We start from the raw sequence: 26,402 nt of genomic DNA, 5'->3' as shown, positions 1-26,402 counted from the left end.
TGAGTACAGATCCTTTACCTCTTTGGTTAAATTTATTCCTAGGTATCTTATGGTTTTGGGTGCAGTTGTAAATGGGATAGACTCCTTGATTTGTCTCTCTTCTGTCTTGTTGTTGGTGTATAGGAATGCCACTGATTTCTGTGCATTGATTTTATATCCTGCTACTTTACTGAATTCCTGTATGAGTTCTAGCAGTTTTGGGGTGGAGTCTTTTGGGTTTTCCACATACAGTATCATATCATCTGCAAGGAGTGAGCGTTTGACTTCCTCTTTGCCGATTTGGATGCCTTTGATTTCTTTTTGTTGTCTGATTGCTGTGGCTAGGACTTCTAATACTATGTTGAATAGCAGTGGTGATAGTGGACATCCCTGCCGCGTTCCTGACCTTAGGGAAAAAACTCAGCTTTTCCCCATTGAGAATGATATTCACTATAGGTTTTTCATTTCTTTTGTTAATGTATTGTATCACGTTGATTGATTTGCAGATGTTGAACCAGCCTTGCAGCCCAGGGATAAATCCCACTTGGTTGTAGTGAATAATCCTTTTAATGTACTGTTGGATCCTATTGGCTAGTATTTTGGTGAGAATTTTTGCATCCATGTTCATCAAGGATATTGGTCTGTAATTCTCCTTTTTGATGGGGTCTTTGTCTGGTTTGGGGATCAAGGTAATGGTGGCCTCATAAAATGAGTTTGGAAGTTTTCCTTCCATTTCTATTTTTTGGAACAGTTTCAGGAGAATAGGTATTAATTCTTCTTTAAATGTCTGATAGAATTCCCCTGGGAAGCCATCTGGCCCTGGGCTTTTGTTTCTTGGGAGATTTTTGATGACTGCTTCAATTTCCTTAGTGGTTATAGGTCTGTTCAGATTTTCTATTTCTTCCTGGTTCAATTTTGGTAGTTGATACATCTCTAGGAATGCACCCATTTCTTCCAGGTTATCTAATTTGCTGGCATAGAGTTGCTCATAATATGTTCTTATAATTGTTTGTATTTCTTTGGTGTTGGTTGTGATCTCTCCTCTTTCATTCATGATTTTGTTGATTTGGGTCATTTCTCTTTTCTTTTTGATCAGTCTGGCCAGGGGTTTGTCAATCTTGTTAATTCTTTCAAAGAACCAGCTCCTAGTTTCGTTGATCTGTTCTACTGTTCTTTTGTTTTCTATTTCATTGATCTCTGCTCTGATCTGTATTATTTCTCTTCTCCTGCTGGCTTTAGGCTTTTTTTGGTGTTTTTTCTCTAGCTCCTTTAGGTGTAGGTTTAGGTTGTGTATTTGAGACCTTTCTTGTTTCTTGAGAAAGGCTTGTATTGCTATGTACTTTCCTCTCAGGACTGCCTTTGCTGTACCCCAAAGATTTTGAACAGTTGTGTTTTCATTTTCATTGGTTTCCATGAATTTTTTTAATTCTTCTTTAATTTCCTGGTTGACCCATTCATTTTTTAGTAGGATGCTCTTTAGCCTCCATGTATTTGAATTCTTTCCGACTTTCCTCTTGTGATTGAGGTCTAGTTTCAAAGCATTGTGGTCTGAAAATATGCAGGGAATGATCCCAATCTTTTGGTACCAGTTGAGACCTGATTTGTGACCTAGGATGTGATCAATTCTGGAGAATGTTCCATGGGCACTAGAGAAGAATGTGTATTCCGTTGCTTTGGGATGGAATGTTCTGAATATGTCTGTGAAGTCCATTTGGTCCAGTGTTTCATTTAAAATCTTTATTTCCGTGTTGATCTTTTGCTTAGATGATCTGTCCATTTCAGTCAGGGGGGTGTTAAAGTCCCCCACTATTATTGTATTGTTGTCAATGTGTTTCTTTGCTTTTGTTATTAATTGCCTTTATATAATTGGCTGCTCCCATGTTAGGGGCATAGATATTTACAATTGTTAGATCTTCTTGTTGGATAGACCCTTTAAGTAGGATATAGTGTCCTTCCTCATCTCTTATTAGAGTCTTTGGTTTAAAATCTAATTTGTCTGATATAAGGATTGCCACCCCAGCTTTCTTTTGGTGTCCATTAGCATGGTAAATGGTTTTCCACCCCCTCACTTTCAATCAGGGGGTGTCTTTGGGTCTAAAATGAGTCTCTTGCAGACAGCATATTGATGGGTCTTGTTTTTTAATCCAATCTGATAGCCTGTGTCTTTTGATTGGGGCATTTAGCCCATTTACATTCAGGGTAACTATTGAAAGGTATGAATTGGGTACTATTGTATTGCCTGTAAGGTGACTGTGACTGTATATTGTCTGTGTTCCTTTCTGATCTATGCTGCTTTTAGGCTTTCTCTTTGCTTAGAGGACCCCTTTCAATATTTCTTGGAGGGCTGGTTTCGTGTTTGCAAATTCCTTTAGTTTTTGTTTGTCCTGGAAGCTTTTTATCTCTCCTTCTATTTTCAATAACAGCCTAGCTGGATATAGTATTCTTGGCTGCATATTTTTCTCGTTTAGTGCTCTGAACATATCATGCCAGTCCTTTCTGGCCTGCCAGGTCTCTGTGGATAGGTCTGTTGCCAAGCCAATGTTTCTACCATTGTAGGTTACATATCTCTTCTCCCGAGCTGCTTTCAGGATTTTGTCTTTGTCTCTGAGACTCGTAAGTTTTACTATTAGATGTTGGGGCATTGACCTATTTTTTTGATTTTGAGAGGGATTCTCTGTGCCTCCTGGATTTTGATGCCTGTTTCCTTCCCCACACTAGGGAAGTTCTCTGCTGTTATTTGCTCCAGTATACCTTCTGCCCCTCTCTCTCTTTCTTCTTCTTCTGGGATCCCAATTATTCTAATGTTGTTTCGTCTTATCGTATCACTTATCTCTCGAATTCTGCCCTCGTGATCCTATAGTTGTTTCTCTCTCTTTTTCTCAGCCTCTTTGTTTTCCATCATTTGGTCTTCTATATCGCTGATTCTCTCTTCTGCCTCATTTATGCTAGCAGTTAGTGCCCCCATTTTTGATTGCACCTCATTAATAGCCTTTTTGATTTCGACTTGGTTAGATTTTAGTTCTTTTATTTCTCCAGAAAGGGTTTCTCTAATAACTTCCACACTTTTTTCAAGCCCAGCTAGTATCTTTAAAGTCATGATTCTGAACTCTAGGTCCGACATCGTACTAATGTCAGTATTGAGTAGGTCCCTGGCAGACGGTACTACCTCTTGTTCTTTTTGCTGAGGTGATTTTTTCCATCTTGTCATTTTGTCCAGAGGAGAATAGATGAATGAGAGAACAAAATGCTAACAGGTTAACAGCGTCTCCAGCAAATATACTCTATACAAATCAGGAAAGGCCTGAAACCAGGGGACAAGAAAGGAAAAGAAAGAAGAGAGAAAAAAAAAAGGAAAAAGAAAAAGATAAAAACAAACAAAAACAGAACAAAACAAAAAAAAAAACAGAATATGATCAAATATGATCAGGCTAGTGCATAGATCAGTGCCACACACTAGATTTTGGGCATATTTTGTTCTGTTAGAAAAAAGTGCCTGCTAAAATTTTAAAGGAAAAAAGACATATATGTACAAAATAAGGGTTGATACAATGAAGGGATGGAAGATGACTGTAAAGATGAAAATTATAAAAGATTTTGTAAAAGGAATTGATAAGTTGTTTTTAAAGAAAGAAGATTTTAAAAAAAGGAAAAAAGGGAGAGAATGTGATCAGGCAGGAGACTAGAACAAAGCCATACACTAGTGATTTAGGGTATATTTTGATCTGTTAGAAGAAATTGTATCTCAAAATTTTAGAGAGAACAACTTATATATATATATGCCAAAAATAAGGGTAACTACTATGAAGAGATAAAAATATGACTCTAAAAATGAAAAATAAAAAATGTTTTTTTTAAAAAAACGGATTGATAAGATGTTGGTTGAAAAAGGGAAAATGAAAAATTAAAAAAAAAAAGTTAAAAAAATTAACTTTGAAAAACTAATGAATTACGGTAAAAAAGCCATGAATTCTATGCGCAGTATTCCCCTAGCGCTGGAGTTCTGCCGTTCTCCTTGATCGGTAAACTTGGTCTTGGCTTGCTGGCTGTTCGTGCTGATCTTCTGGGGGAGGGGCCTGTTGCCGAGGTTCACAAATGTCTTTGCTGGGGGCGGAATTGCCCTGCCCTTGTGAGTCCGGGCTAAGCAAGCTGCTCGGGTTTGCTCTCAGGAGCTTTTGTTCCCTGCAAGCTCTCGGTACAGCTTTGGAGGACCAGGGTGAAAATGGTGGCCTCCCAATCTCCACCCAGAGGAGCTGAGAACTCGGGGCCCCGCTCTTCAGTGCGCCCCCAGAGAAAAGCAGTCACTCCCGTCTCCCCGGTCTCTGGCCGCACTTCATGTTCACCCGGTCTGTGACCGAGGGCTTCTGTCTCTGGCACCTGACCCCGTGTGGAGTCTCCAAACTCAGCAGATCCCTGCGGTGCGCTTCCGCGCTGCTCCTCCCGGGGGAGGAAGGGGAGTCTCCTCAGCTCGGCCGCTTGTTGGGTCCCTGCTGGAGGAGCAGTGGCCCGACTAGGCCACAGATCACAGTTTTTGGCAACCCTGAGCTGAGAGCCCGCGCCTCGGCTCCGTCTCTGCAGCCGGCTTCCCCGCTCCAATACCTGGGAGCTCTGCCGCACTCAGGCAACCCTGGTCTTTCTGTGACCCCGATGGTTCTGAGACCACACTGTCCTGCGAAGGTTCCACCCCCCCCACCCCCCCCCACCCCCCGCTTAGCCACTGGAGCAACGTCCCTCAGCGGAGCCGACTTCTAAAAGTTCTGCTTTTGTGCTGTGGGGCTCTATCACTTGTCAGAAGCCACCGACAGAGGCCCCCTCCCCCTGCTGTCTGTCCTCCCGAATATCACCTCGGATTCACTTCTCCGCAGTCCTACCTTCCAGAAGGTGGTCGCTTTTCTGTTCAGAGTGTTGTTACTATTCTTATCTTCGATCTCCTGTTGAGTTCCTAGGTGTTCAGAATGGTTTGATCCCTATTCAGCTGAATTCCTTAGACCAGAAGAAATCCAGGTCTGCTACTCCTCCGCCATCTTGCTCCGCCCCCTCAAATTGATCTTTTGAATTATCTTTGAATCTTTCTGTTTCAATAAAACAGTACCCTGTCCCCCAGCTCCCATACCATTTGGTTCATGGGCATATCTTACAAATTCTTCTATTTTAATAATTTTATCTTTTTAAAATATAACAGGTGGGTTTGTTGGGTTTTTCCATAATAAAATTAATCTATGCCTGAGGTAAAAAGTGGGAAAATACAAAAGACCCCATGGGAAAAAAAAGCAAAAAAAAAAAAAATCAGTTCATCTATTAGCCAAATCTAATTAATGCTCTTGTATATTTTATCCTCACCTATATCCCAATATATCTTGAATTTCTACTACCAACATCCAAGGAAAGACCATTGTTTTTTTTGCTTTCCAGGACTGTCAGTAGTCTCCTAATTCGGGTCTCTGCCTCCTGACTCACTCCTCCCTCTTATATATGCTTTAATCATAATCTTAAGTGTTGCTCTTGTTCAAAAGCTATCAGCAATTCTTTCATATTGTTTATGAAATAAGGTTTATTTAATGGAATACATTTTCTGTTTTTTTTGTGGAATAAATTTTATTTGTTAAAGTACTTCTCAAGTTAGCACTCAAGAATAATTTTAATTGGGCTTTCTATAAAATATATATATATATATGTAAATTCATTCCTCACCATTCCCATAAATATATCTTTTGTGTAAGGCAAAACAGTAAACTTAAAGGTGAATATTAATCTGTCAGCAAAATTCTTGAGCATACCCAAACTGTGTAGAGTAATTAGCAGGCTAGTGATTAAAAGAAAATAGTGATTATGTTTTTCTTCAGAAAATTTTATATCTAATATAGCAAAATCTCATCTACTGTTGTTCTAGCAAGGCAGTTCTCTGAGATTAGGTAAGATAATATTTATTTAAAATTTATAGATATTTTAGTACAGTAGGATGCTTTTTTTTAATATGTGCTCTTCTGAAAATTTCAGTTTATAAAACAATTTTCATTGTTGGACAGTCCTAAAATTGACATTTTTAAGATATTTAAATAAAATAACTTAATTGGAAAAAAGAATTCTTGTGAATTTTTTGACTAATAAAAGATTTATGTTTAATTTTCTCTTCCTTTTCTAAAGATCAGTTTTTACAAGGAAGGAAATTTAGGAAAAGTTTATTGGTTTAAGCCTTTTTTAAAAGCCCCATTCCTTTTATTAGTAAGATGATCAAGATTATGGGAACAAAAGATTATGTTAGTACTATCAATAACAGTTACTAACTTCTAAAAATTTAAGTTAATTTGGATTTTGCTTTTTGTACTGTCTAGAAATGGGTGAACAGAGAGATATCAAATTTTGACTACCTCATTCAAATAAATACAATGGCAGGACGAACCTATAATGACCTTGCACAGTATCCTGTGGTAAGTTTTATAGAAATCTCATAAATATGGGATTGACTTTCAGTTTTATAATACACAAGAACGTGTGTGTATGTGTAAGATGATTTTTCATCTTTAAAAAAGATACAAAACCTGTTTTTCCTTTTTGTATATTTTCTACATGCTATCTTCAAAAAGTATATAAACATGAAGAATAATTAAATAATAAAAGCTTTTTTTTTCCACTTCATTGAAAATATTCCAGTGAAGTTATAGGAATTAATGCTTCTGGTTATGGAACTGAAGATGAATAGACATTTGAAACAGGGAAAAATATTTTTAAAGACTATCCCTTTTTGTCTTTAGATAAACATTTAATATTACATATGGGGATAGTAGCTTCTCTGGAAAGGAATGTCTAAATTGTAAATTGTGGCTCTTTTAGTTTCCCTGGATTTTACAAGATTATACGTCAGAAGAGTTGGACCTTAATAACCCATCTGTATTTCGAGATCTTTCCAAACCAATTGGGGTAGTTAATGATAAAAATGCCAAAGCCATGCGAGAAAAGTAAGTGCCTTTTATCCCTTTTGAAAGATACCCATCACTTTTGATGGTATTTTGAATTTGCATTGATTTCTACTATGGCCAACCAGGTGTTACTTTTTTTAAATGCACAGCGATAGTCTGATAATCCCTTCACTATGTCTTGAAAATATATCATTGTCCCTCAAGTATCTTAACTATAGTCTGTTTATTTCACTTCTTTGCCAAATTTCAATTGATTTTGTTTAGAGTATCTTTTCACTTTGTATGTGCTGAAAGGTAATTTTTCTTCCCAGATACTTTAGACTTACTAACCTCCTAATCTAACATGCAAAAATACCCTTAATTTAATACAATATTTTGGTAGATATAAAATTAATACTAACCTATGATTCACAAATAATGTGAATAAAAAAATATAGTGAAATGTGTAGAAAGTTGCTATCTTTTAATAAGGAAAGGAATTTTTATAATTCTTTATATTTATGATCCTGTGAATGCCTTACAATTTTTTTTTATTCAAACCAAGCTGCTGACAGGTAAAAGAATAATCTAATTTTAATTTCCCTTTTTTCTCCATGTGAAATTGTGGATGAATTGTCAGTTATGACTTCTAATAATAAGGGCAAAAAACTATTTTGCAAACAAATAGTGTAGATTTACTTGAGAGTAGTACTTTTTTTTTCATTTTATTTGCAAATCTATCTTAGGACTTCTTGTAGTGTTTGATACTTGATTTGATTTACTAGTGGAATTCTGCTGTGTATATGTTACCTCACTACCATTAGTCAAACTTTACTGACAGTAACAAAAAAACAAGCTTTTTAAAATATGTTCCACAGGAAATACTGTTTTAAATTTCAGTAGTATATGTTTTTGCATAGATGCAGATGACTTTGACCTGAAAGCTTTTATTCCCCTAAATATTAATGATTTCTCTGTAAAAGGAAATTGGCCTCAACTCAATGAACTAATTACTGTTTTGGTTTGAAAAATTTAGTGTTTATTTCCTCCAAAAAACTGTTCTTACTCAGATTTTATACCCACTAATTCAGATGTCAGTATTCAAACCACCGTTCAAAACAATTACACAGTGGTAGTGCTTACAGAATCACTATATATATATATATATATATCCTTTCCTTATTATCTGCTTTAGGTCTTCCTATTCATCATCTTCCTTCCTATCCTACCTTCTTTTTCCTTTGTTAGGCATTCATTTCCACAATTCTTGACCGATCCTCCATATTTTCTTCCATTACCTTGGCCACAAAGGGATGTCTCATTATCACTGCTTACAGTAGCAGAAAAATAGAAACAACCCTTTGTTTCTAAAACTAAAGAAATAGTTAAATTGTCATACAATTATATATGTTACTGTTATAAATACCAGGTACTGTCAAAAAGTAGACTACTCAGTCATTTGGAAAGACATAAATAGAAAATTATTAAATGAAAAAATAGGTTGTGAACAATATATTATGTATAGCACTTTTATATTGAAATATATTTGTGTATTAACTTATACTTTAAGAGTGACAGATATTCATCAGAATGTTAATGTTAATTATTTCTGTGCTTGATTTTAAGTTTCCCCTTTTTTGGTTCTCTGTGTTTTCTAATTTATCTACAGCGACTATATATTATTGCATAATATGAAGCTATCCTAGAATCCTGTTTCTAGTGATACTACTTTCCGGAAAAAAAAAAAGAATAATTTTTTTTCATTTATTAACTTGGTGTGATGATATGAATATGTAAATAATGAATATTAATAGGGACTTCTTAAAAAGTATGTTTCTAGCAATGCAATACAACCTTATGTCCTCCTAATTTAATATTATGTTGTGGTTACAAAAGTTTAGTTTCTTTTTTTAGGTATGAAAATTTTGAGGATCCCATGGGAACTATTGATAAATTTCATTATGGTACTCACTATTCAAATTCTGCTGGGGTTATGCACTATCTTATTCGTACAGAACCATTCACCACCCTCCACATCCAGCTTCAGAGTGGAAGGTATGTTTTGGGTAAATAAGCTATTTTCTTAATACTACATGTTAGCATTGAAAACTCTTTGCCTTCATGTCATGTACTGTATAACAGGGCCTTATCTTTTTTATTCTCCTCTATTAGGTTTTGATTAATTTAAAAGCCTCTAAACAAAAACAGCCAAACTAGTTTGAGAATGGGTCACTCCAATTGACTTACACAAATGACCTTTAAGGAGAATTCCTTTTTACTGTTATCTAGTGTAACTTTGTGATTCTTACTGGTTTTAGGAACCTGCCAGAGATTTAGAGTTTGAACTGATTTAGACCTAGATCCATGACATCTGCCAGAGATTTAAATCTAACCAATGCATATGTAGTCCTCTTTAAAATATTTATTAAAGAATAAAAATAAGGAGGAATGAGGGGCTCTTACATAATCCACACAGGTCTGTGATGCCTTTGTATTATCATATTACCTGTCAGAGTTATAACTTACTATGTTTCACACTTTCTTAATAATCCTAAAGAAACAAACTTCTTGATGAGTCCTCAGTTTTCCAGTGTATCCTCTCTATAGCTCCCTACTTAATCACATTTTATCTCCGTGTTGCCTTATTCTTTAACATTACTATTTCACCTTTCCTATGCACCCAATCGAGCTATATAAACATTGCCTATTCTACTCTCTTGGCATATAATTTTTATCTCTCAAAATTACCCTTACCTCCTGTCTTTAGTACAGTAAGCCTTGGCTTTCAAGAAGAGACTCTGTCCCCATGATCACATTAACCATCTCCAAATGTTACATATACATGATAGTAGGTAATTTTCACCCCATTAAAGTATAACTGGGTCTTTTCAGCTTTTAATGATTTTAACAATAAGTGATTTCATTGCAAAGCTTCAGAAATAGATTCTGTGCTTCAAAAGACACCATCAAGAAAGGAAAAGGACAACCCATTCAGAGGGAGAAAATATTTATAGGTTGTATATCTGATAAGGGACTTGTATTTAGAAGTCTATAATACAGTAACCCTTAAAATGCAATAATAGACAACCCAGTTAAAAACTGAACAAAGGATCTGAATGGACATTGCTCCAAAGAAGATATACAAATGTCCAAGAAACATATGAAAAGATGCTCAATATTATTAGTCATCCGGGAAATTCAAATCAAAACCAAATTGAGATACCTCTTCACACCTCAAAGGATGGCGATAATAAAAAATACAGATAATATCTAGTATTGATGAGCATGTTAAGAAGCTGGAACCCTTATGTACTGCCTGTGGAAATGAAAAATGCTGTAGCCTCTGTGGAAAACGGTCTGGCAGTTCTTTAAAGGGTTAAACATAAAATTATCATATGACCTAGTAATTCCACTCCTAGCTATATATCCAAAATAAATGAAGACATATGTTCATACAAAAACTTGTAGACAGGTGTACATAGCAGCATTATTTGTAATAGCCAAAAAGTAAAAACAACCCAAAGGTTGTTTGTCTGTCTGTCAGGTGATAAAGGAATAAATAAAATGTAGTATATCTGTACAACAGGAATATTATTTGGCCATGAGTAGATAAAAGGAATGAAAGATAGATATATGTTGCGACATGAATGATCCTCAAAAACAGTATGCTAAATGTAATAAGCCAGACATAAAAAGCCACATATTGTATGATTTACATGAAGCGTCCCAAAGAGACAAATCCATAGAGACAGAAAGTAGATTAGTAGTTGCCAGCGAGTAGAGATAGAGTGGATGGTGAGTGACTGCTAATAGATACAGGGTTTCTTTTGGGAGTGATGAAAATGTTCTAAATTTGATTGTGGTGATCGTTGCACAACTCATGAATATACTGAAAATCATTGAATTGTGAATTATATGTAAATTATATCTCAGGAAAGCTGTTCTCCCTTACCCAAACAAAAAATTCTACCATTAAAACTATGTCTCCTTAAATGTATAGTGATTAACATAACAATAAACATTTTTAAAAAACGTATATCTCCTTAAATTTGGATACACCATTATTAGACTTTATTGATGACCCAATCATTGACTGTAATTAAAATCAGAGTTCTGCTGAGTTCGGCTCCACCTTAAACCAAGATTGGTAGGCATAAAAAGAGTCAAAATAGTCATCAGTGTCATTTAGTAAGTCATTACTAGGTAAATCCAGGAAAACAATATCAAAGGTGATGAAACAGGAGGGTTTATGCTTTTTATGAATAAAACAATACATAAAAACAGTGTAATAAAATTGTAACATGACTACTTGACCTTCTTTCAATTATCATAGGCCTGTGGTGGAACTTAAAATAAGATAATAGTATATGCAAGTAAAATATAAAAAGCTTTAGCCACAGAACTATTTCCCTAACTTACCCTCTGGTTTTTAGCAGAAGATTTTGCAAAGGTGTTTATGTATAGAGGATTAAATCAGCAGCATTCCTATGGATCTATTAATCATGTATATTAACAATGATATTTAAATTCTGTGATTCTAAAATATCCAAATAACACTCTCGGTAATGAATTTTACTCAGCAAAAATTAGGCCTATCTTTAAAAGTCTCTTAGGTTTACATTTAACTACTTGAAAATTTTCTCCGGTGTGATTTGGTTTTCAGCTGGATACTAGTGATTAAAGTTACAGTATTTACTTCCTGGCAACAACATTTGAAAGATAGATTATCATAAGGAAAAACAAATTGTGTTTTTATTTTATTTTATTTGAAAGAATTTATTTATTTATTTGACAGAGAGGAGAGAGAGGACGCACAAGCAGGGGTCCCAGAGAGGGAGAAGCAGGTTTCCTGCTGAGCAGGGTGCCCGAGACGGGGCTCCATCCCGGGACTCCGGGATCATGACCTGAGCCGAAGGCAGACACTTAACTGACTGGGCCACCCAGGTGCCTCCCAAATTGTGTTTTTAGACATTAAGAGAAAGATTAATGAAAGAGAAACTAGTCATTAGGAAACCTGAAGGAGGTGTAAGGTTTGTTTCATGGCTGTTCTTGCTGTCCTTAAGTACTCACTGTTCTCTATCAATCTCCATGTGCAGGTTTGACTGTGCAGATCGACAGTTCCATTCCATCCCTGCCACATGGCAGGCTCTCATGGACAACCCATATGATGTGAAGGAACTTATTCCTGAATTCTTCTATTTCCCAGAGTTTTTGGAAAATCAAAATCGTAAGAAATAAGAGATTAAAAATTTTGACTCAACAGGTCCCAGTGAAGGATCCTGAAAAATACCTTTCAGGATATTGTTGTGATATTCTATAGATTATTTAAGGTTCATTCTGTTTGTGCACGGTTCACTGATAGGGTTTGACTGATGCCCAGATGTAGTCTTACTTTTCCAGGGAAGTGCTGTGGTGAACCATGATAAATGAGTCAAATTTGAATTGGTGAGAGAATTCAGAGTATAGTGTTTCCTAGAAAGCAAAAATGGCCATATGCTGTTTCAGCCATATATCTATCCACTTAGGCTAAAAGTGTTTGAGTTAGGGGTGGGAAGAAAAAAAAAGTGTTTGAGTTAGATAAGATGAGGATTTAGACCAGGGGTTTGCAGACTATAAGTCGTGGGTGAGATCCACAGGGTGTAAACTCATTTGTTTATAAATAAAATTTTATTGGAACACAGCCAAGCCAATTCATCTACATATAGATTGTGGCTGCTTTCATAGCATAACAGTGTATTTGAGTAGTTGCAACAGAGACCAGGGGGTTAAAAAGCAAAAAATATTTATTCTTTGACACTTTATAGAAAAAGTTGGCTGACTCCTGATTTAGAGCAGAAGGGAGGAGGCAAATTGAAATTAATGACAGGGTATAAGTTACCACAATATTTGAAAAATCATACTAGGTTTTTGAAGTAGAGAATTATGGAGCCAAAGACAGTCTTTAAAAATATCCAAATACTTCCTCTATGAAGTAATTTTAGATTTATTTTTAAGCACAGTAAGAAAATGACAAGACTGTTAATACCAGGGTTCTTAAGGGAAATTACAGTGTCAGTGGACCATTACCAACTTCTTTTTCCTCCCCTAGTATGAAGTATTAATGTCTGACCCTTTGCTTCTTCAGTAGAGTTGTTTGCCATACTAGGGAGAGCATATCCAGGGCTTTATGTCCTCTGATCATACACTCTAGGACGTGCTGTTGGAGGCAGGGCATCTGATTTCTCAGAGTAAGGCATTTAAAATCGATCACTTTCAGGGGTACCTGGGTAGCTCAGATGGTTAAGCGTATGCCTTCAGCTCAGGTCTGATCCCAGGATCCTGGGATCAAGCCCCTCATCGGGCTCCTGGCTCAGCAGGGAGCCTGCTTCTCCCTCTCTCCCTGCTTCTCCCCCTGCTCATGCTCTCTCTCTCTCTGTATCTCTGTGTCTCAAATGAATAAATAATCTTTAAAAAATAAATAAATAAAATAAAATTGGTCACTTTCAGAGAATCAAATTAATCTATTGACGGACTCTGATCCTAGACTCTTAGCCATAGAACTGGAGCCTCCAAAGCAGGGTGTCTGGGCTAGGAGGATGAGCAGATTAAATTTGGACACAGAAGTTAAGATACTCTTAGTTTGACAATTTCTGATGTTCGCTAGAGCAAGTTGCTGTCTTGCACTGCTGTCCTGCTGGCTTCCTTTTCTAATTGTATATTGCTTTGTTTGAAATGAGTTAGGTGGGAGAAAGCAAAGTACATTACTTAGAATGTCAATGAATATTAATTAGTAAAACAAATATTAATAAAACCAACTCAAAATTGGGCAGGAAAATTTTAGCATTTTCCACAATGAAAATCCTAAGGTATCGTAGTATTCAGGTAGCTTAACAACATCATCAAAGCCAAGTTCTGTCTGTATTTTCATTCTGTTGTTCTAAGTGTTTGGGCTTTGTCCTTGGCTCCTTCCCTCTCATGGTTACAAATGACTGAAGCATTTCTAGTCTTCATAGACAGATACAGTAGTGTCTTAGAAAGAAGTGGATTGTTAATTCTTTGTGTCATTTCTTAAGAGTGAGAAATCCTTTCCTATAACCTCTCCTCATTGTCCTTACACCAGTCAGCCTGCTACAGGCATAAAATAAAGCACAAGGATAGATACTTGAATAAAATCAAGGTTTTGTTACCAAATAAGGAGGGATGGCTATCAGGTTGGTAACAATGTCTGTTACACAGTAGTTTCATTAACAAAGCCACAGGCCCTGTGCATCCTGTCATTTTATGACATTCAAACCTCTCTATTCAGCTTTGGGACACACTGATATTTTAAGGCAGCTTCTTTCATGAAGGTCTTTTATATTAACACTTTTCTCTTTCCATGCTATATAAACAAGAAAACCTCATCTTTGGGACAATTTTGTCAAAATACTATATTTTAACTATATGAGAAAATCTTTATGATATCAGTATCTACTTAGAAGAATGGTATACAAATATATATTTTTTATTATGACAAATGCAATACTTCCATTGAGTGAATTTAAAGTATAAGTTACACCAAAAAGCGCTAAGGAGCTGTATTTTGTAAATTAACCATTAGAAGGACTATATTAATTATTTTTAATGTAAGAATAATACTGAATATTGCATTTTTGTTTAGATTAAGATTTTGGTCATCCCCACTTCTCAACCAAAAATCAATTATTAATCTGATTTACTTTGTAATAACTAATTTGAAAGTATTTTATTTTCATCTACCTTTTTAATCAACTGATAAAATGCATTTCAATATAAGAATTATTTTTACCTGTTCAGTAAACTTAGATCAAGAAGGGAACTTGGCTCTCACCTTTTAGAGTAGAAAAGAAGCCTCAGTTTTGCTAAGGATTGTGCCCTTATACTTGTTTTACTTGATTTATTTAAATCTAAAATGATTTGATGCATTTATCTTCTGTTTGTCTTAGAATTTAACTTGGGTTGTCTACAAGTTTCCAAAGAAGTAGTAAATGATGTCATTCTCCCCAAATGGTCTAAGTCAGCTGAAGATTTCATCTATAAACATAGGAAAGCTCTGGTAAGACTTTTGTGTTTATTTTTATTTATTTATTTATTTATTTTATTTATTTATTTTATTTATTTTATTTATTTTTAATGATTTTATTTATTTATTAGAGAGGGAGCACAAGTAGGCAGAGCAGCAGGCAGAGGGAGAGGGAGAAGCAGGCTCTCTGCTGAGCAAGGAGCCCAGTGCGGGGCTCTATCCCAGGACGCTGGGATCATGATCTGAGCCGAAGGCAGCCGCTTAACCGACTGAGCCACCCAGGCACCTCAGATTTTTGTGTTTATTTATTAGATTACTAAGATAGAGATGCATGTGTTTTCTAGAGAATAGATTAATATATATCTGGCTCTTAATTATTTTTCTAGATTAATTTGTCATCTGTTATGTATACCGTTGTAGAGAGTATAATATAGTAATTTATTTTGAGGTTATGAATCTTCTGATACAGTAAGAATATGGTATAGTCCCAAGGATATATAGCAAAAAGTACATATATATATTTATATATATATATATATATATATATATATATATATATTCACTTCTATAAGATAACTGCCTTTTGTATTTCAAACTATTCCAACCACCAAGCTGGTGTCATTTGGTGTTTTGCAGTTCCCACTTGTTTCAAATCTAACAAGGATGAGGGGCTCCTAGGTAGCTTGGTCGGTTAAGTGTCCAACTCTTGATTTCAGCTCAGGTCATGATCTCAGGGTCCTGGGATCAAGCCCCTTATCAGGCTACGTGCTTAGTGTGGAATCTGCTTGAGATTCTCTCTCTCTCCCTCTTCCTTTTCCCCTCCCCCAGCTTATGCTTGTGCTCTCTTTCTCTCTCAAATAAAGAAATAAAATCTTTAAAAAAAAAAATCTAACAAGGTTCAGTACATTTTTGTCTTCTCTGAAGGATTTCAGTAAGTTTTTAATATGACTGCTAAATCCTAAATTCCACTTTAAAAAAATGTTAGTTTTTAGCTGAATTTCCAGTTTGGGATTAAAAGAGTAGTGAGAGTTAAACACTGATACTGTGTCATTTTGTAAATGATGCGTTTTTTTCCCCCCTACAATAATAGTCCACTTAGTTCTCTATCTAAACTGAAATGTTTCAGAGTCTGAAACTAATTAGGCCAATACTTGGAAACGTTCCTTGTCATTAGTATATAGTATGTCAAATTTATAAAATTCAGGATTAGATCGTGCAGTAACACTATGCATGAATAAGGAATTGGAAAAAACATTAAGCAACTCAGAAAAAAATCTGTTACTTATTAGCTAGCCAGGAACTTCTCAGACGCATTCCTCTGTATTATCTATGACATGAAGTGTAGGGGTCCAGGCTTTTAGGAAGACATGCTCCTTATATTAATATGTTAGAAGCTTGTGTTTCAGTTATGTATTGCTGTGCAATAAACTATCCAAAATTTAGTGGCTTAAAATTTAGTCATGGGCGCCTGGGTGGTTCAGATGGTTGGGCATCTGCCTTCGGCTCAGGTCATGATCCCAGGGTCCTGGGATTGGGTCCCACAACGGGCTCCCTGCTCCTTGGGAGCCTGCTTCTCCCTCTGCCTCTCTCTCTCTCTCTCTCTCTCATATGAATATATAAATAAAATCTTTAAAAAAAATTTAGTCATTTTATTATCTCTCACAGTTCTGTGAATTAACTGGTCTCAACTGAGCAGTTCTCGTCTTGCTTGAGGTTCTCATGCCCTTGCAGTCATAGCAGTTGAGGTTGGAGTCGTCTGGAGGCTGCATTGAGTGAGACAGTGCAATGCTGGGTTTTTCTTCCTTCCCATGTAATCTCAGGATATCTCCTCTTCATGTGGTCTCTCTAGCTAGGTAGTCAGACATGTACATGTCTACAGCTCAGGAAGGAGTACAAAATTAGAAGCTTCCATGCTTTCTTAAGGCTTAAGCCTGTGAACGGTCACAGCACTTGTGTCACCTTATCAGAGTCATACAGTAATAGGATCAGTGCAGACTCAAGAGGAGGGAAGGTAAACCCATCTCTCAGTGGTGGGAGGTTGCAAAAAAGAATTTGCAGCCATCTTTAATCCTCCACATACAGTCTGCCCTCTGACTACAAATTATTTGCATTCCTCTTACATGCAAAATGTACATACTTCCTCTCAAGATCCTCCCAAAGTCTCATGTCAGGGACCTTTAAGTAAGGGATCTGCAAACTTTTTTTTTTTTTTTTAAAGATTTAATTTATTTAACAGAGAGAGACACAGCGAGAGAGGGAACACAATGAGCAGGGGGAGTGGGAGAGGGATGCGGGGCTTGATCCCAGGATGACCTGAGCCGAAGGCAGACGCTTAACCGACTGAGCCACCCTGGTACCCTTGCAAACTTTTTCTGCAGAGGACCAGGTAGTAAATATTTTCGCTGGCTTTAAGGCCTGTGTCAAAATTCTGCCATTATAATGCAAAAGAAAATGGAAGTGGCTTTGTTGTACTACTCTACAAATCTGGAGCTAGTAAAATTTGGCCCACAAGCAATAAGTAGTTTGCTGATCCATGCCTCATGAAGGCATGAGGTCTGAAGTCCAGAATCTTGTTAGTAATCTAAATTAAATCCATGTGGGCATAAAACTACTCAGGTTTGTCTGCTCTTGCATCTGAAGACTGTGGAGTAGAGAAACAGGTTATCTGTCCCCACATAACAACAGTGGTATGACAGAGACAGAAGAACTGTCATAGACACTCTTCATTCAAAAGGGAGATTAGAAGAGGTGCCTGGCTAGCTCAGTCCATAGAGCATGTGACTCTTGATCTCTTGGTTCATGAGTTTGAGCCCCATGTTGGGCATAGAATTTAATTTAAAAAGGCAGGGGAAAGAAAAACAAGAGGTACCTAGCAGTAACTGGTTTATAACAATTCAGAATTCCAGCAGGGACATGCTTTCAGTTCTATCATTAGGGCCCAGTGCTATTCCCTAAGAGTGATTCTCTGTGGCTATTTTGTTTTACCCTTTGGCTCTTAGCTTCCTGCTTTGAGTCATTGTTTCTTTTACATTTAAAAAAAAAAAGTGCATGGGTATCTTTGTCAGCCTCTTACCTAACCACAATAAATTGAAAGCCAACGGTCTCTCATCCTTTTCGAAGTTTGTCTCTTTCACTCTGAAGTAACTGAACTAATACAATATCTTTTAAATTTTTCTGGGTTTCTTATGCATCAACTTTATTGGATAAAAACCATTTCACATTACTTTAGAATCTAAACAGCCTCTTATCTCCTTTGGGCCCAGTGGGAGGCTACTGTGGAAAAATTAAAATTCTTAAGATGTTCTATTTTCTAGTTGAGTGGGTCTGTGCAGCACAACCTTAAATCTTTGAAGTCTCAGCAGATTGCTTCACAACCACACTCTTGAACTAAACTTTCGCCTGAGGCCGTTATTTTACTGGTGACACTCTGATCATTGACCTTGGCCATTTCTCAGTTAGAGAGTCTTTGCTCTCTAGTATCCTGGGAATGAGAAATAATTTTATTTGGAACCCAGCAAGACCTGCTCCTTTATATTTTTTTAAAGGTATGATTAAAACCTAAATAGCTCTTTTTTTTTTTTTTAAGATTTTTATTTATTTATTTGAGAGAGAGAGACAGAGCGACAGGAAGCATGATCAGGGAGGAGAGAGAGCAGCAGGCTCCCCACTGAGCAGGGAGCCAGTACTGGAGCAGGACCCTAGGATCATGACCTGAGCCGAAGGCAGATGCTCAACCCACTGAGCCACCCAGGCGCCCCATGAATAGTTCTTTTTTTTTTTTTTTTTTTTTAAGATTTTACTTATTTTTCAACAGAAAGAGAGAGACAGGGAGAGAGGGAACACAAGCAGGGGGAGTGGGAGAGGGAGAAGCAGGCTTCTTGCTGAGCAGGGAGCCCGATGCAGGACTCCATCCCAGGACCCTGGGATCATGACCTGAGCTGAAGGCAGACGCTTAATGACTGAGCCACCCAGGCGCCCAATAGTTCTTTTTTTAAATTCATCTTACTCCTTCCAGACTTTATCACATGCAGATAAAAGATCTAATTAGCAGGAAAATCTCCATCCCCAGATAACACCCAGGTGCTCATCACAACAAATGCACTCCTTAATCCCCATCACCTATTTAACCCCTCCCCCCACCCATTGTGTGGAAATGTTGAATCACTATGTTGTATACCAGAATCTAATATTACACTGTATATTAACCAACTGGAATTAAAATAGAAACAAAAAAAAAATCTCTATCCCCAGATTCATGAATTGATTAGGTATTCTTTCTATCTTTGATGTAACTAAACTTGAGCCCCTTTTCTACTGTCTCCAATAACAATTCCCATACTGTTTTCAAACCACCACTAACAGGCTTCAGGAGGTCCTTCAAGCCTCTGCCTTCCACACAGTCCACCTTCTTAGTGGGGTTGTGTCAGGTCAGGTAGGTTGGAGGGAGTGATTTTCAGCCACCTTTAATCAATCCCAACTGGTTTGTTTCTTTGAATTGAATTTCTAGATAGCTATTTCAGTGGAAATTTCACAGCAAATATATATCCATAGCCATTATTAAGTATTTTGTTGTTGGTATTTAGGCTATTAGAATACTTGAGTTATTTTCTTTACCCATTAGTTAAGAGGTGTATATGTATTATTAAATATTAATAAATGGGGTGCCTGGGTGGCTTAGTCGTTAAGTGTCTGCCTTCAGCTCAGGTCATGATCCCGGGGTCCTGGGATCGAATCCCGCATTGGGCTCCCTGCTCAGCGGGAAACCTGCTTCTCCCACTACCCCTCCCCCTGCTTGTATTCCTTCTCCCGCTGTGTTTCTCTCTGTTAAATAAATAAATAAAATCTTCAAAAAAATAAATATTAATAAATATGTCTACATTATACTCGATAGAATATATCCAAAATATGTGGTAGATACTGATTAAATGTTTGACATGATTTTGAGATAATTTTATTAACAGTGGTAAGATTTGTGTGTGGAAATGCTTAATTTTTCTCTCACTTTTTAAAGGACCAATATTTACATTGTAGTTGGAAGGTATCTTTATATTATTTGTTCTTTTTCTAGGAGTCTGAATATGTTTCTGCTCATCTTCATGAATGGATAGATCTGATTTTTGGCTATAAACAGAGGGGGCCAGCGGCAGTGGAAGCACTCAATGTTTTCTATTACTGTAGTTATGAAGGTATAAGCCTATATACGTTTTATCTTACATTTAATCGATGTTTATACATGATATTTTGGTCATGAGAAGACTACATTTAAAAATAGTTTTAATGATCTTTTCTATTTGAAATATTAAAAGACTGATGTGTTTTTTTTTATTAAGTAGTAGTTAAGAGTATATATGCAAATCTTCACTTTTCAGTGAAGGAAACCATCAACAAAACAAAAAGGCAACCTACTCAGTGGGAGAAGATATTTGCAAGTGATACATACAATAAGGGGTTAATATCCAAAATATATAAAGAATTTATACAACTCAACACCAAAAAAACAATCCGATTTTAAAAATGGCCAGAGGATCTGGAGAGACATTCTTCCAAAGAAGACGTACAGATGACCAACAGACACGTGCAAAGATGCTCAGCATCATTCATCATTGGGGAAATGCAAATCAAAACCACAGTGAGAAATCACCTTATGCCTGTCAGAATGGCTAAAATAAAAACATAAGAAATAACAAGTGTTAGCAAGGATATGGAGAAAAAAGAACCCTTGTACACTTAGTGCAGCCGCTGTGAAAAACAGTATGGAAGTTCTTCAAAAAATTAAAAATAGAAGTATGCTGTGATCCAGTAATTCCACTACTGGACATTTACCCCAAGAATATGAAAACAGTAATTTGAAAAGATCTGTGTATCCCTTTGTTTATGGCAGCATTATTTACAGTAGTCAAGATACGGAAGCAACCAGTGTCCATTGAAAGATGAATGGATAAAGAAGATGTGAGATACACACACACACACACACACACACACACACACACACACACACAATGGAACATTACTCAGCCATAAAAAAGAATGTGATCCTGTCATTTGTGACAGCATGGATGGACCTAGAGGCTGTAATGCTAAGAGACATAAATCAGAGAAAGACAAATACCATATGATTTCACTCATATGTGGAATTTAAGAAACAAAACAAATGAGTAAAGGAGGAGAAAAAAGACAAACCAAGAAGTAGACTCTTAACTATAGAGAACAAACTGATGATTGTGGTGGGGGGTGGGGGAGGAGTTAAATAGATGATGGGGATTAAGTAGTGCACTTGTCTTGATGAGCAACAGGTCATGTATGGAATTGATGAATTACTATGTTGTATACCTGAAACTAATATTATACTGTGTTAACTGGAATTTAAGTAAAACTTAAAAAAAAATAACTGTTAGAATTTAAAAATGATGTAAATAAGTTCTAACAAAACAAACGAAGAAAGAAAAAACAAAAAACAGACTTTTATTTTTTTTCTTTTTAAGATTTTATTTATTTATTTGACAGAGAGAGAGAGCAGGAACACAAGCAGGGGGAGTGGGAGAGGGAGAAGCAGGCTTCCTGCTGAGCAGGGAGCCCAATGCCAGGCTCGATCCCAAGACCCTGGGATCATGACCTGAGCCAAAGGCAGACGCCCAATGACTGAGCCACCCAGGCGCCCCAAAAGACAGACTCTTAAATCCAGAGAACAAACTAATGGTTGCCAGAGGGGAGGTAGGTGCAGAGAAGACTGAAAGGGGATTAAAAAAAAAGTATATATGCAAATCTAATTATAAATGTCAGTTATTGGTGGCATAAAAGTTTTTGATTACTGGCCCTTAGTGTCCTATTCAGTCAGGTCCTACAATAAGTGCAAAGAAGACCTTTAATATTATAAATAACAAACTCTTCAAATGGTAAAATAAGGTGATATCATTCTAATATTTAGCTCGGGATCAAGAACATTTTCTGAAGGCTTTGAAAGCCTTAAGAAGTAGTTTTTTTCTAATCCTTCAGTAGTAAAGATTGTGAATAGTGTGAATTTATGTGAACTTGAGCAGAGTCCACATGCCTTTTGGTAAACAGACAAGTATGTTTTTGCGTTGCCATATTCATTTGATAATAGTTCTGTAGAGAGGTAATATGCATGGTGGTTATGAGCATAGGCTTTGAAATCCAGCTTAGCTAGTTTGGCCACTTACTAACCATATCATGTACGGTTGGGTATAATCAGTTAACCAGAATATCACCTTTCCCAGTATTTGTTAGATAAGCAGTAACTTAACAGTATTTTGTGTGGTTATTACACTTGTTTCAGCTTGATTATCATGAAGACAACAATTAGGTGTACTGTGAAATAGTTTGTACATTTTCAAGAGAAACTTTTATGTACTATCAGTTAACTTTTGTTTAAAATATTTTTGTTCTAAATAATGGATGGAATTTATTTTTAGACATATTTAATGTTTGAAGTCACTGTTTTTTTAAAAATTGCCTCTTGGGGTGCCTGGATGGCTCAATTGTTAAGCGTCCAACTCTTCATTTCAGCTCAGGTCATGATCTCAGGCTCGTGGGATTAAGCCCTGAGTTGGGTTCCACACTCAGCGTGGAGTCAGCTTGTCCCTCTCCCTCTGCTCCTTTTCTGCCCCCGACTCCACTCATGTTCTCATGTGCTCTCTTGCTCTCTTAAATAAATAAATAAATAAATAAAGGGCGCCTGGGTGGCTCAGTCGTTAAGCGTCTGCCTTCTGCTCAGGTCATGGTCCCAGTGTCCTCGGATCATGCCCCGCATCGGGCTCCCTGCTCCGTGGGAAGCCTGCTTCTCCCTCTCCCACTCCCCCTACTTCAGTACCCTCTCTCGCTGTGTCTCTCTCTGTCAAATAAATAAATAAAATCTTTAAAAAATAAAATAAACAAAATCGTATACAAAATTGTCTGTCTCACAATATTCTTACAGACTGAAGAACAGAATGATATTTTGTTGAAAATACACATTCAGTCTCCACTATATTCAGTTATGTGACTTGCTTAGTTTTCACTCTGTAGTGAGTTGACTACTTCTCCTTGTTTTAGGAGCTGTGGATCTGGATGCCTTAACAGATGAGAAGGAAAGAAAAGCCTTAGAAGGGATGATTAATAATTTTGGGCAGACACCTTGTCAACTGTTAAAGGTAAGTCATTAAAGGTATTGATTATTTAAAAAAAAGTTATTGATTACATAAGAAGTCTAGAATTTAATTGCTAAGGAGTACTACCAGCATTTTCAAGTATTTTAATTATTTAAAACTGTATCAGAATTATCTAGAATTTAAGAAAAATTATACTGTTACTTAAAAAGTAAATAGATTTAAATGATTGTTCCTATTTTGAAATAACAAAATATTGTGGTCAAACGTATATAGTCAAAAACCCTTGAGTCACAGAGGAGTTATATTTACTCAGAAAGCCAATCACTATTTTGTTTAAACAACTAAAATGTGACTGGAACAGGATTTAGATGCATGACCATCCAACTCAAAAGTCTTTCTACCATGCTGTGTCTCCTCTGAATTAATAGCTGTAAACTCTTTTATTGAATTAGATCACTTTCCATGTTCTGTGGGCTGTTATTTATATCCTAATAATGACATTTTCTGCCTTAGTTGTATATTTGTGCATTTGCCTCACTTTATTATGTTATAGGCAGCCACCTTTTCCTAATCATTTTATATCTTTCTTGAATATAGTATTTGTGTAGTAAATATTTATAAATTGAGTCTCCACAACTGTTACAGCAAGAATGTATCTAAATTCTGGCTTATAAATATGTTGAACTTCTGTTAATTCAGTTATCACTAAGCTTTGTAGTTACGACAGTTCCTTAGTAGAGTTTGAAGCCTCCAACGTTGGTTTTTTTACAGAATGGTCATATTTAAAATCAGTGCTTTATGCCTATCTGCTGATAGAATGCAAAAGTAACAGAAGAAAACAGACACATTGAGCTTCAAAATAGATTCTATAATATTTTTGCACCAGCTTTACTTTTTTTCATATGAGTAGTGCTAATTAGTTTTTATCACCATAAAAAATGATAGAAAGGTCAGCCTTTGATTTTTTTTTAATTTTTAAATTTAAATTCAATTTAGTTAACATATGGTGTATTAGTTTCAGGGGTAGAATTTAGTGATTCATCAGTTGCATATAACAGTGCTCGTTACATCAAGTGCCCTCCTTAATGCCCATCCCCCAATTACTCCATCCCACCACTAACCTCCCCTCCAACAACCCTCAGTTTGTTCCCTGTAGTTAAGTCTATTATGGTTTGCTACCCTCTCTGTTTTTATCTTATTTTATTTTTCCTTCCCTTCCCCTATGTTCATCTGCCTTGTTTCTTAAATTCCACATATGAGTGAAATCATATGGTATTTGTCTTTCTCTGACTTATTTCGCTTAGCATAATACCCTCTAGTTCCATCCATGTCGTTGCAAATGGCAAGATTTCTTTTTTTTTCGATGGCTGAGTAGTATTCCATTTTTTATATATACCACATCTTTCTGCATTCATCTGTCAGTGGACATCTGGGTTCTTTCCATAGTTTGGCTTTTGTGGACATTGCTGCTATAAACATTGGGGTGCAGGTACCCCTTTGGATCACAATATTTCTATCTTTGGGGTAGGTACCTAGTAGTGTAATTGCTGGGTTGTAGGTAGCTCCATTTTCAACTTTTTGAGGGCCCTCCATACCATTTTCCAGAGTGGCTACACCAGTTTGCATTCCCACCAACAGTGTAGGAGAGTTCCTCTTTCTCCACATCTTTGCCAACATCTGTCGTTTCCTGACTCGTTAATTTTAGCCATCCTGCCTGGTGTTCGGTGGTATCTCATTGTGGTTTCGATTTGTATTTCACTGATGCCCAGTGACGTTGAACACTTTTTCATGTGTCTATTGGCGATTTTGATGTATTCTTTGCAGAAGATTTATACTCCCCATTTCTTGATTGGATTATTTATTCTTCAGGTGTTGAATTTGATAAGTTCTTTATAGGTTTTGGATACTAGCCCTTTATCTGACAAGAAATTTGCAAATATCTTTTCCATTCTGTCTGTTGTCTTTTGGTTTTGTTTCCTTTGCTATGCAAAAGCTTTTTATCTTGATGAAGTCCCAATTTTCATTTTTACCTTTGTTTCCCTTGCCTTTGGAGACCTGTCTAGCAAGAAGTTGCTGCGGCCAAGGTCACAGAGGTTGCTGCCTGTGTTCTCCTTTAGGATTCTGATGGATTACTGTCTCACATTTAGGTCTTTCTTCCATTTTGAATTTATTTTTGTGGGTGGTGTAAAAAACTGTTCCAGTTTCATTCTTCTGCATGTGGCTGTCCTATTTTCCCAACACCATTTGTTGAAGAGACTGTCTTTTTTTCCACTGGATATTCTTTCCTGTTTTGTCAAAGATGAGTTGACCATAGAGTTGAGGGTCCATTTCTGGACTCTCTATTCTGTTCCATTGATCTGTGTGTCTGCTTTTTTGCCAGGACCATACTGTCTTGATGATTACAGCTTTGTAATAGAACTTGAAGTCCAGAATTGTGATGTCACCAGCTTTGGTTTTCTTTTTCAATGTTCCTTTGGCTATTTGTCGTCTTTTCTGGTTCCACACAACTTTTAGAATTGTTTGTTCCACCTCTGTGAAAAAAGTTGATGGTATTTTGATAACAATTGCATTGCCTATATAGATTGATGTGGGTAGCATAGACATTTTAACAGTATTTGTTTTTCCAATCCATGGGCATGGGATGTTTTTCCATTTCTTTTTTTTTCTTTTTCCAATTTTTTTTATTATGTTATGTTAATCACCATACATTACATCATTAGTTTTTGATGTAGCCTTCCATGATTCATTGTTTGTGTATAACACCCAATGCTCCATGCAGAACGTGCCCTCTTTAATACCCATCACCAGGCTAACCCATCCTCCCAGCCCCCTCCCATCTAGAACCCTCAGTTTCTTTTTCAGAGTCTATCGTCTCTCATGGTTTATCTCCCCCTCTGATTCCCCCCCTTCATTCTTCCCCTCCTGCTATCTTCTTTTTTTTTTTTTTAGCATATATTGTATTATTTGTTTCACAGGTACAGATCTGTGATTCATCAGTCTTGTGCAATTCACAGCACTCACCATAGCAAATAACCTCCCCAATGTCTATCACCCAGCCACCCCATCCCTCCCACCCCCCACCACTCTAGCAACCCTCAGTTTGTTTCCTGAGATTAAGAATTCCTCATATCAGTGAGGTCATATGATACCTGTCTTTCTCTGATTGACTTACTTCGCTCAGCATAACACCCTCCAGTTCCATCCACATTGTTGCAAACGGCAAGATTTCATTCCTTTTGATGGCTGCGTAATATCACATTGTATAATATACCATGTCTTCTTTATCCATTCATCTGTCAGTGGACATCTTGGCTCTTTCCACAGTTTGCCTATTGTGGACATTGCTGCTATAAACATTGGGGTGCACGTACACCTTCGGATCCCTACATTTGTATCTTTGTGGTA

General features: G+C 36.6%; 1 protein-coding gene across 14 annotated transcripts in view; it reads left to right on the top strand.

Moving 5' to 3' along the window:
• NBEAL1 (neurobeachin like 1) overlaps positions 1-26,402 on the top strand; it is a 190,060-nt gene that overhangs the window by 125,045 nt on the left and 38,613 nt on the right. For all 14 annotated transcript variants that reach the window (XM_073879880.1, XM_073879860.1, XM_073879871.1 and 11 more), the window contains 7 exons: positions 6,309-6,404; positions 6,808-6,932; positions 8,787-8,927; positions 11,969-12,099; positions 14,816-14,925; positions 19,961-20,078; positions 22,942-23,039. In XM_073879880.1, the coding sequence (XP_073735981.1) occupies positions 6,309-6,404; positions 6,808-6,932; positions 8,787-8,927; positions 11,969-12,099; positions 14,816-14,925; positions 19,961-20,078; positions 22,942-23,039 (819 nt within the window). The remainder of the gene's footprint in view (positions 1-6,308; positions 6,405-6,807; positions 6,933-8,786; positions 8,928-11,968; positions 12,100-14,815; positions 14,926-19,960; positions 20,079-22,941; positions 23,040-26,402) is intronic.

This window comes from Callorhinus ursinus, unplaced genomic scaffold, assembly GCF_003265705.2.
Source record: "Callorhinus ursinus isolate GAN/ISIS: 27379988/994484 unplaced genomic scaffold, GSC_fseal_2.0 scaffold2, whole genome shotgun sequence".
NCBI lineage: Eukaryota > Metazoa > Chordata > Mammalia > Carnivora > Otariidae > Callorhinus > Callorhinus ursinus.
This window is presented reverse-complemented; position numbering and strand designations above follow the sequence as displayed.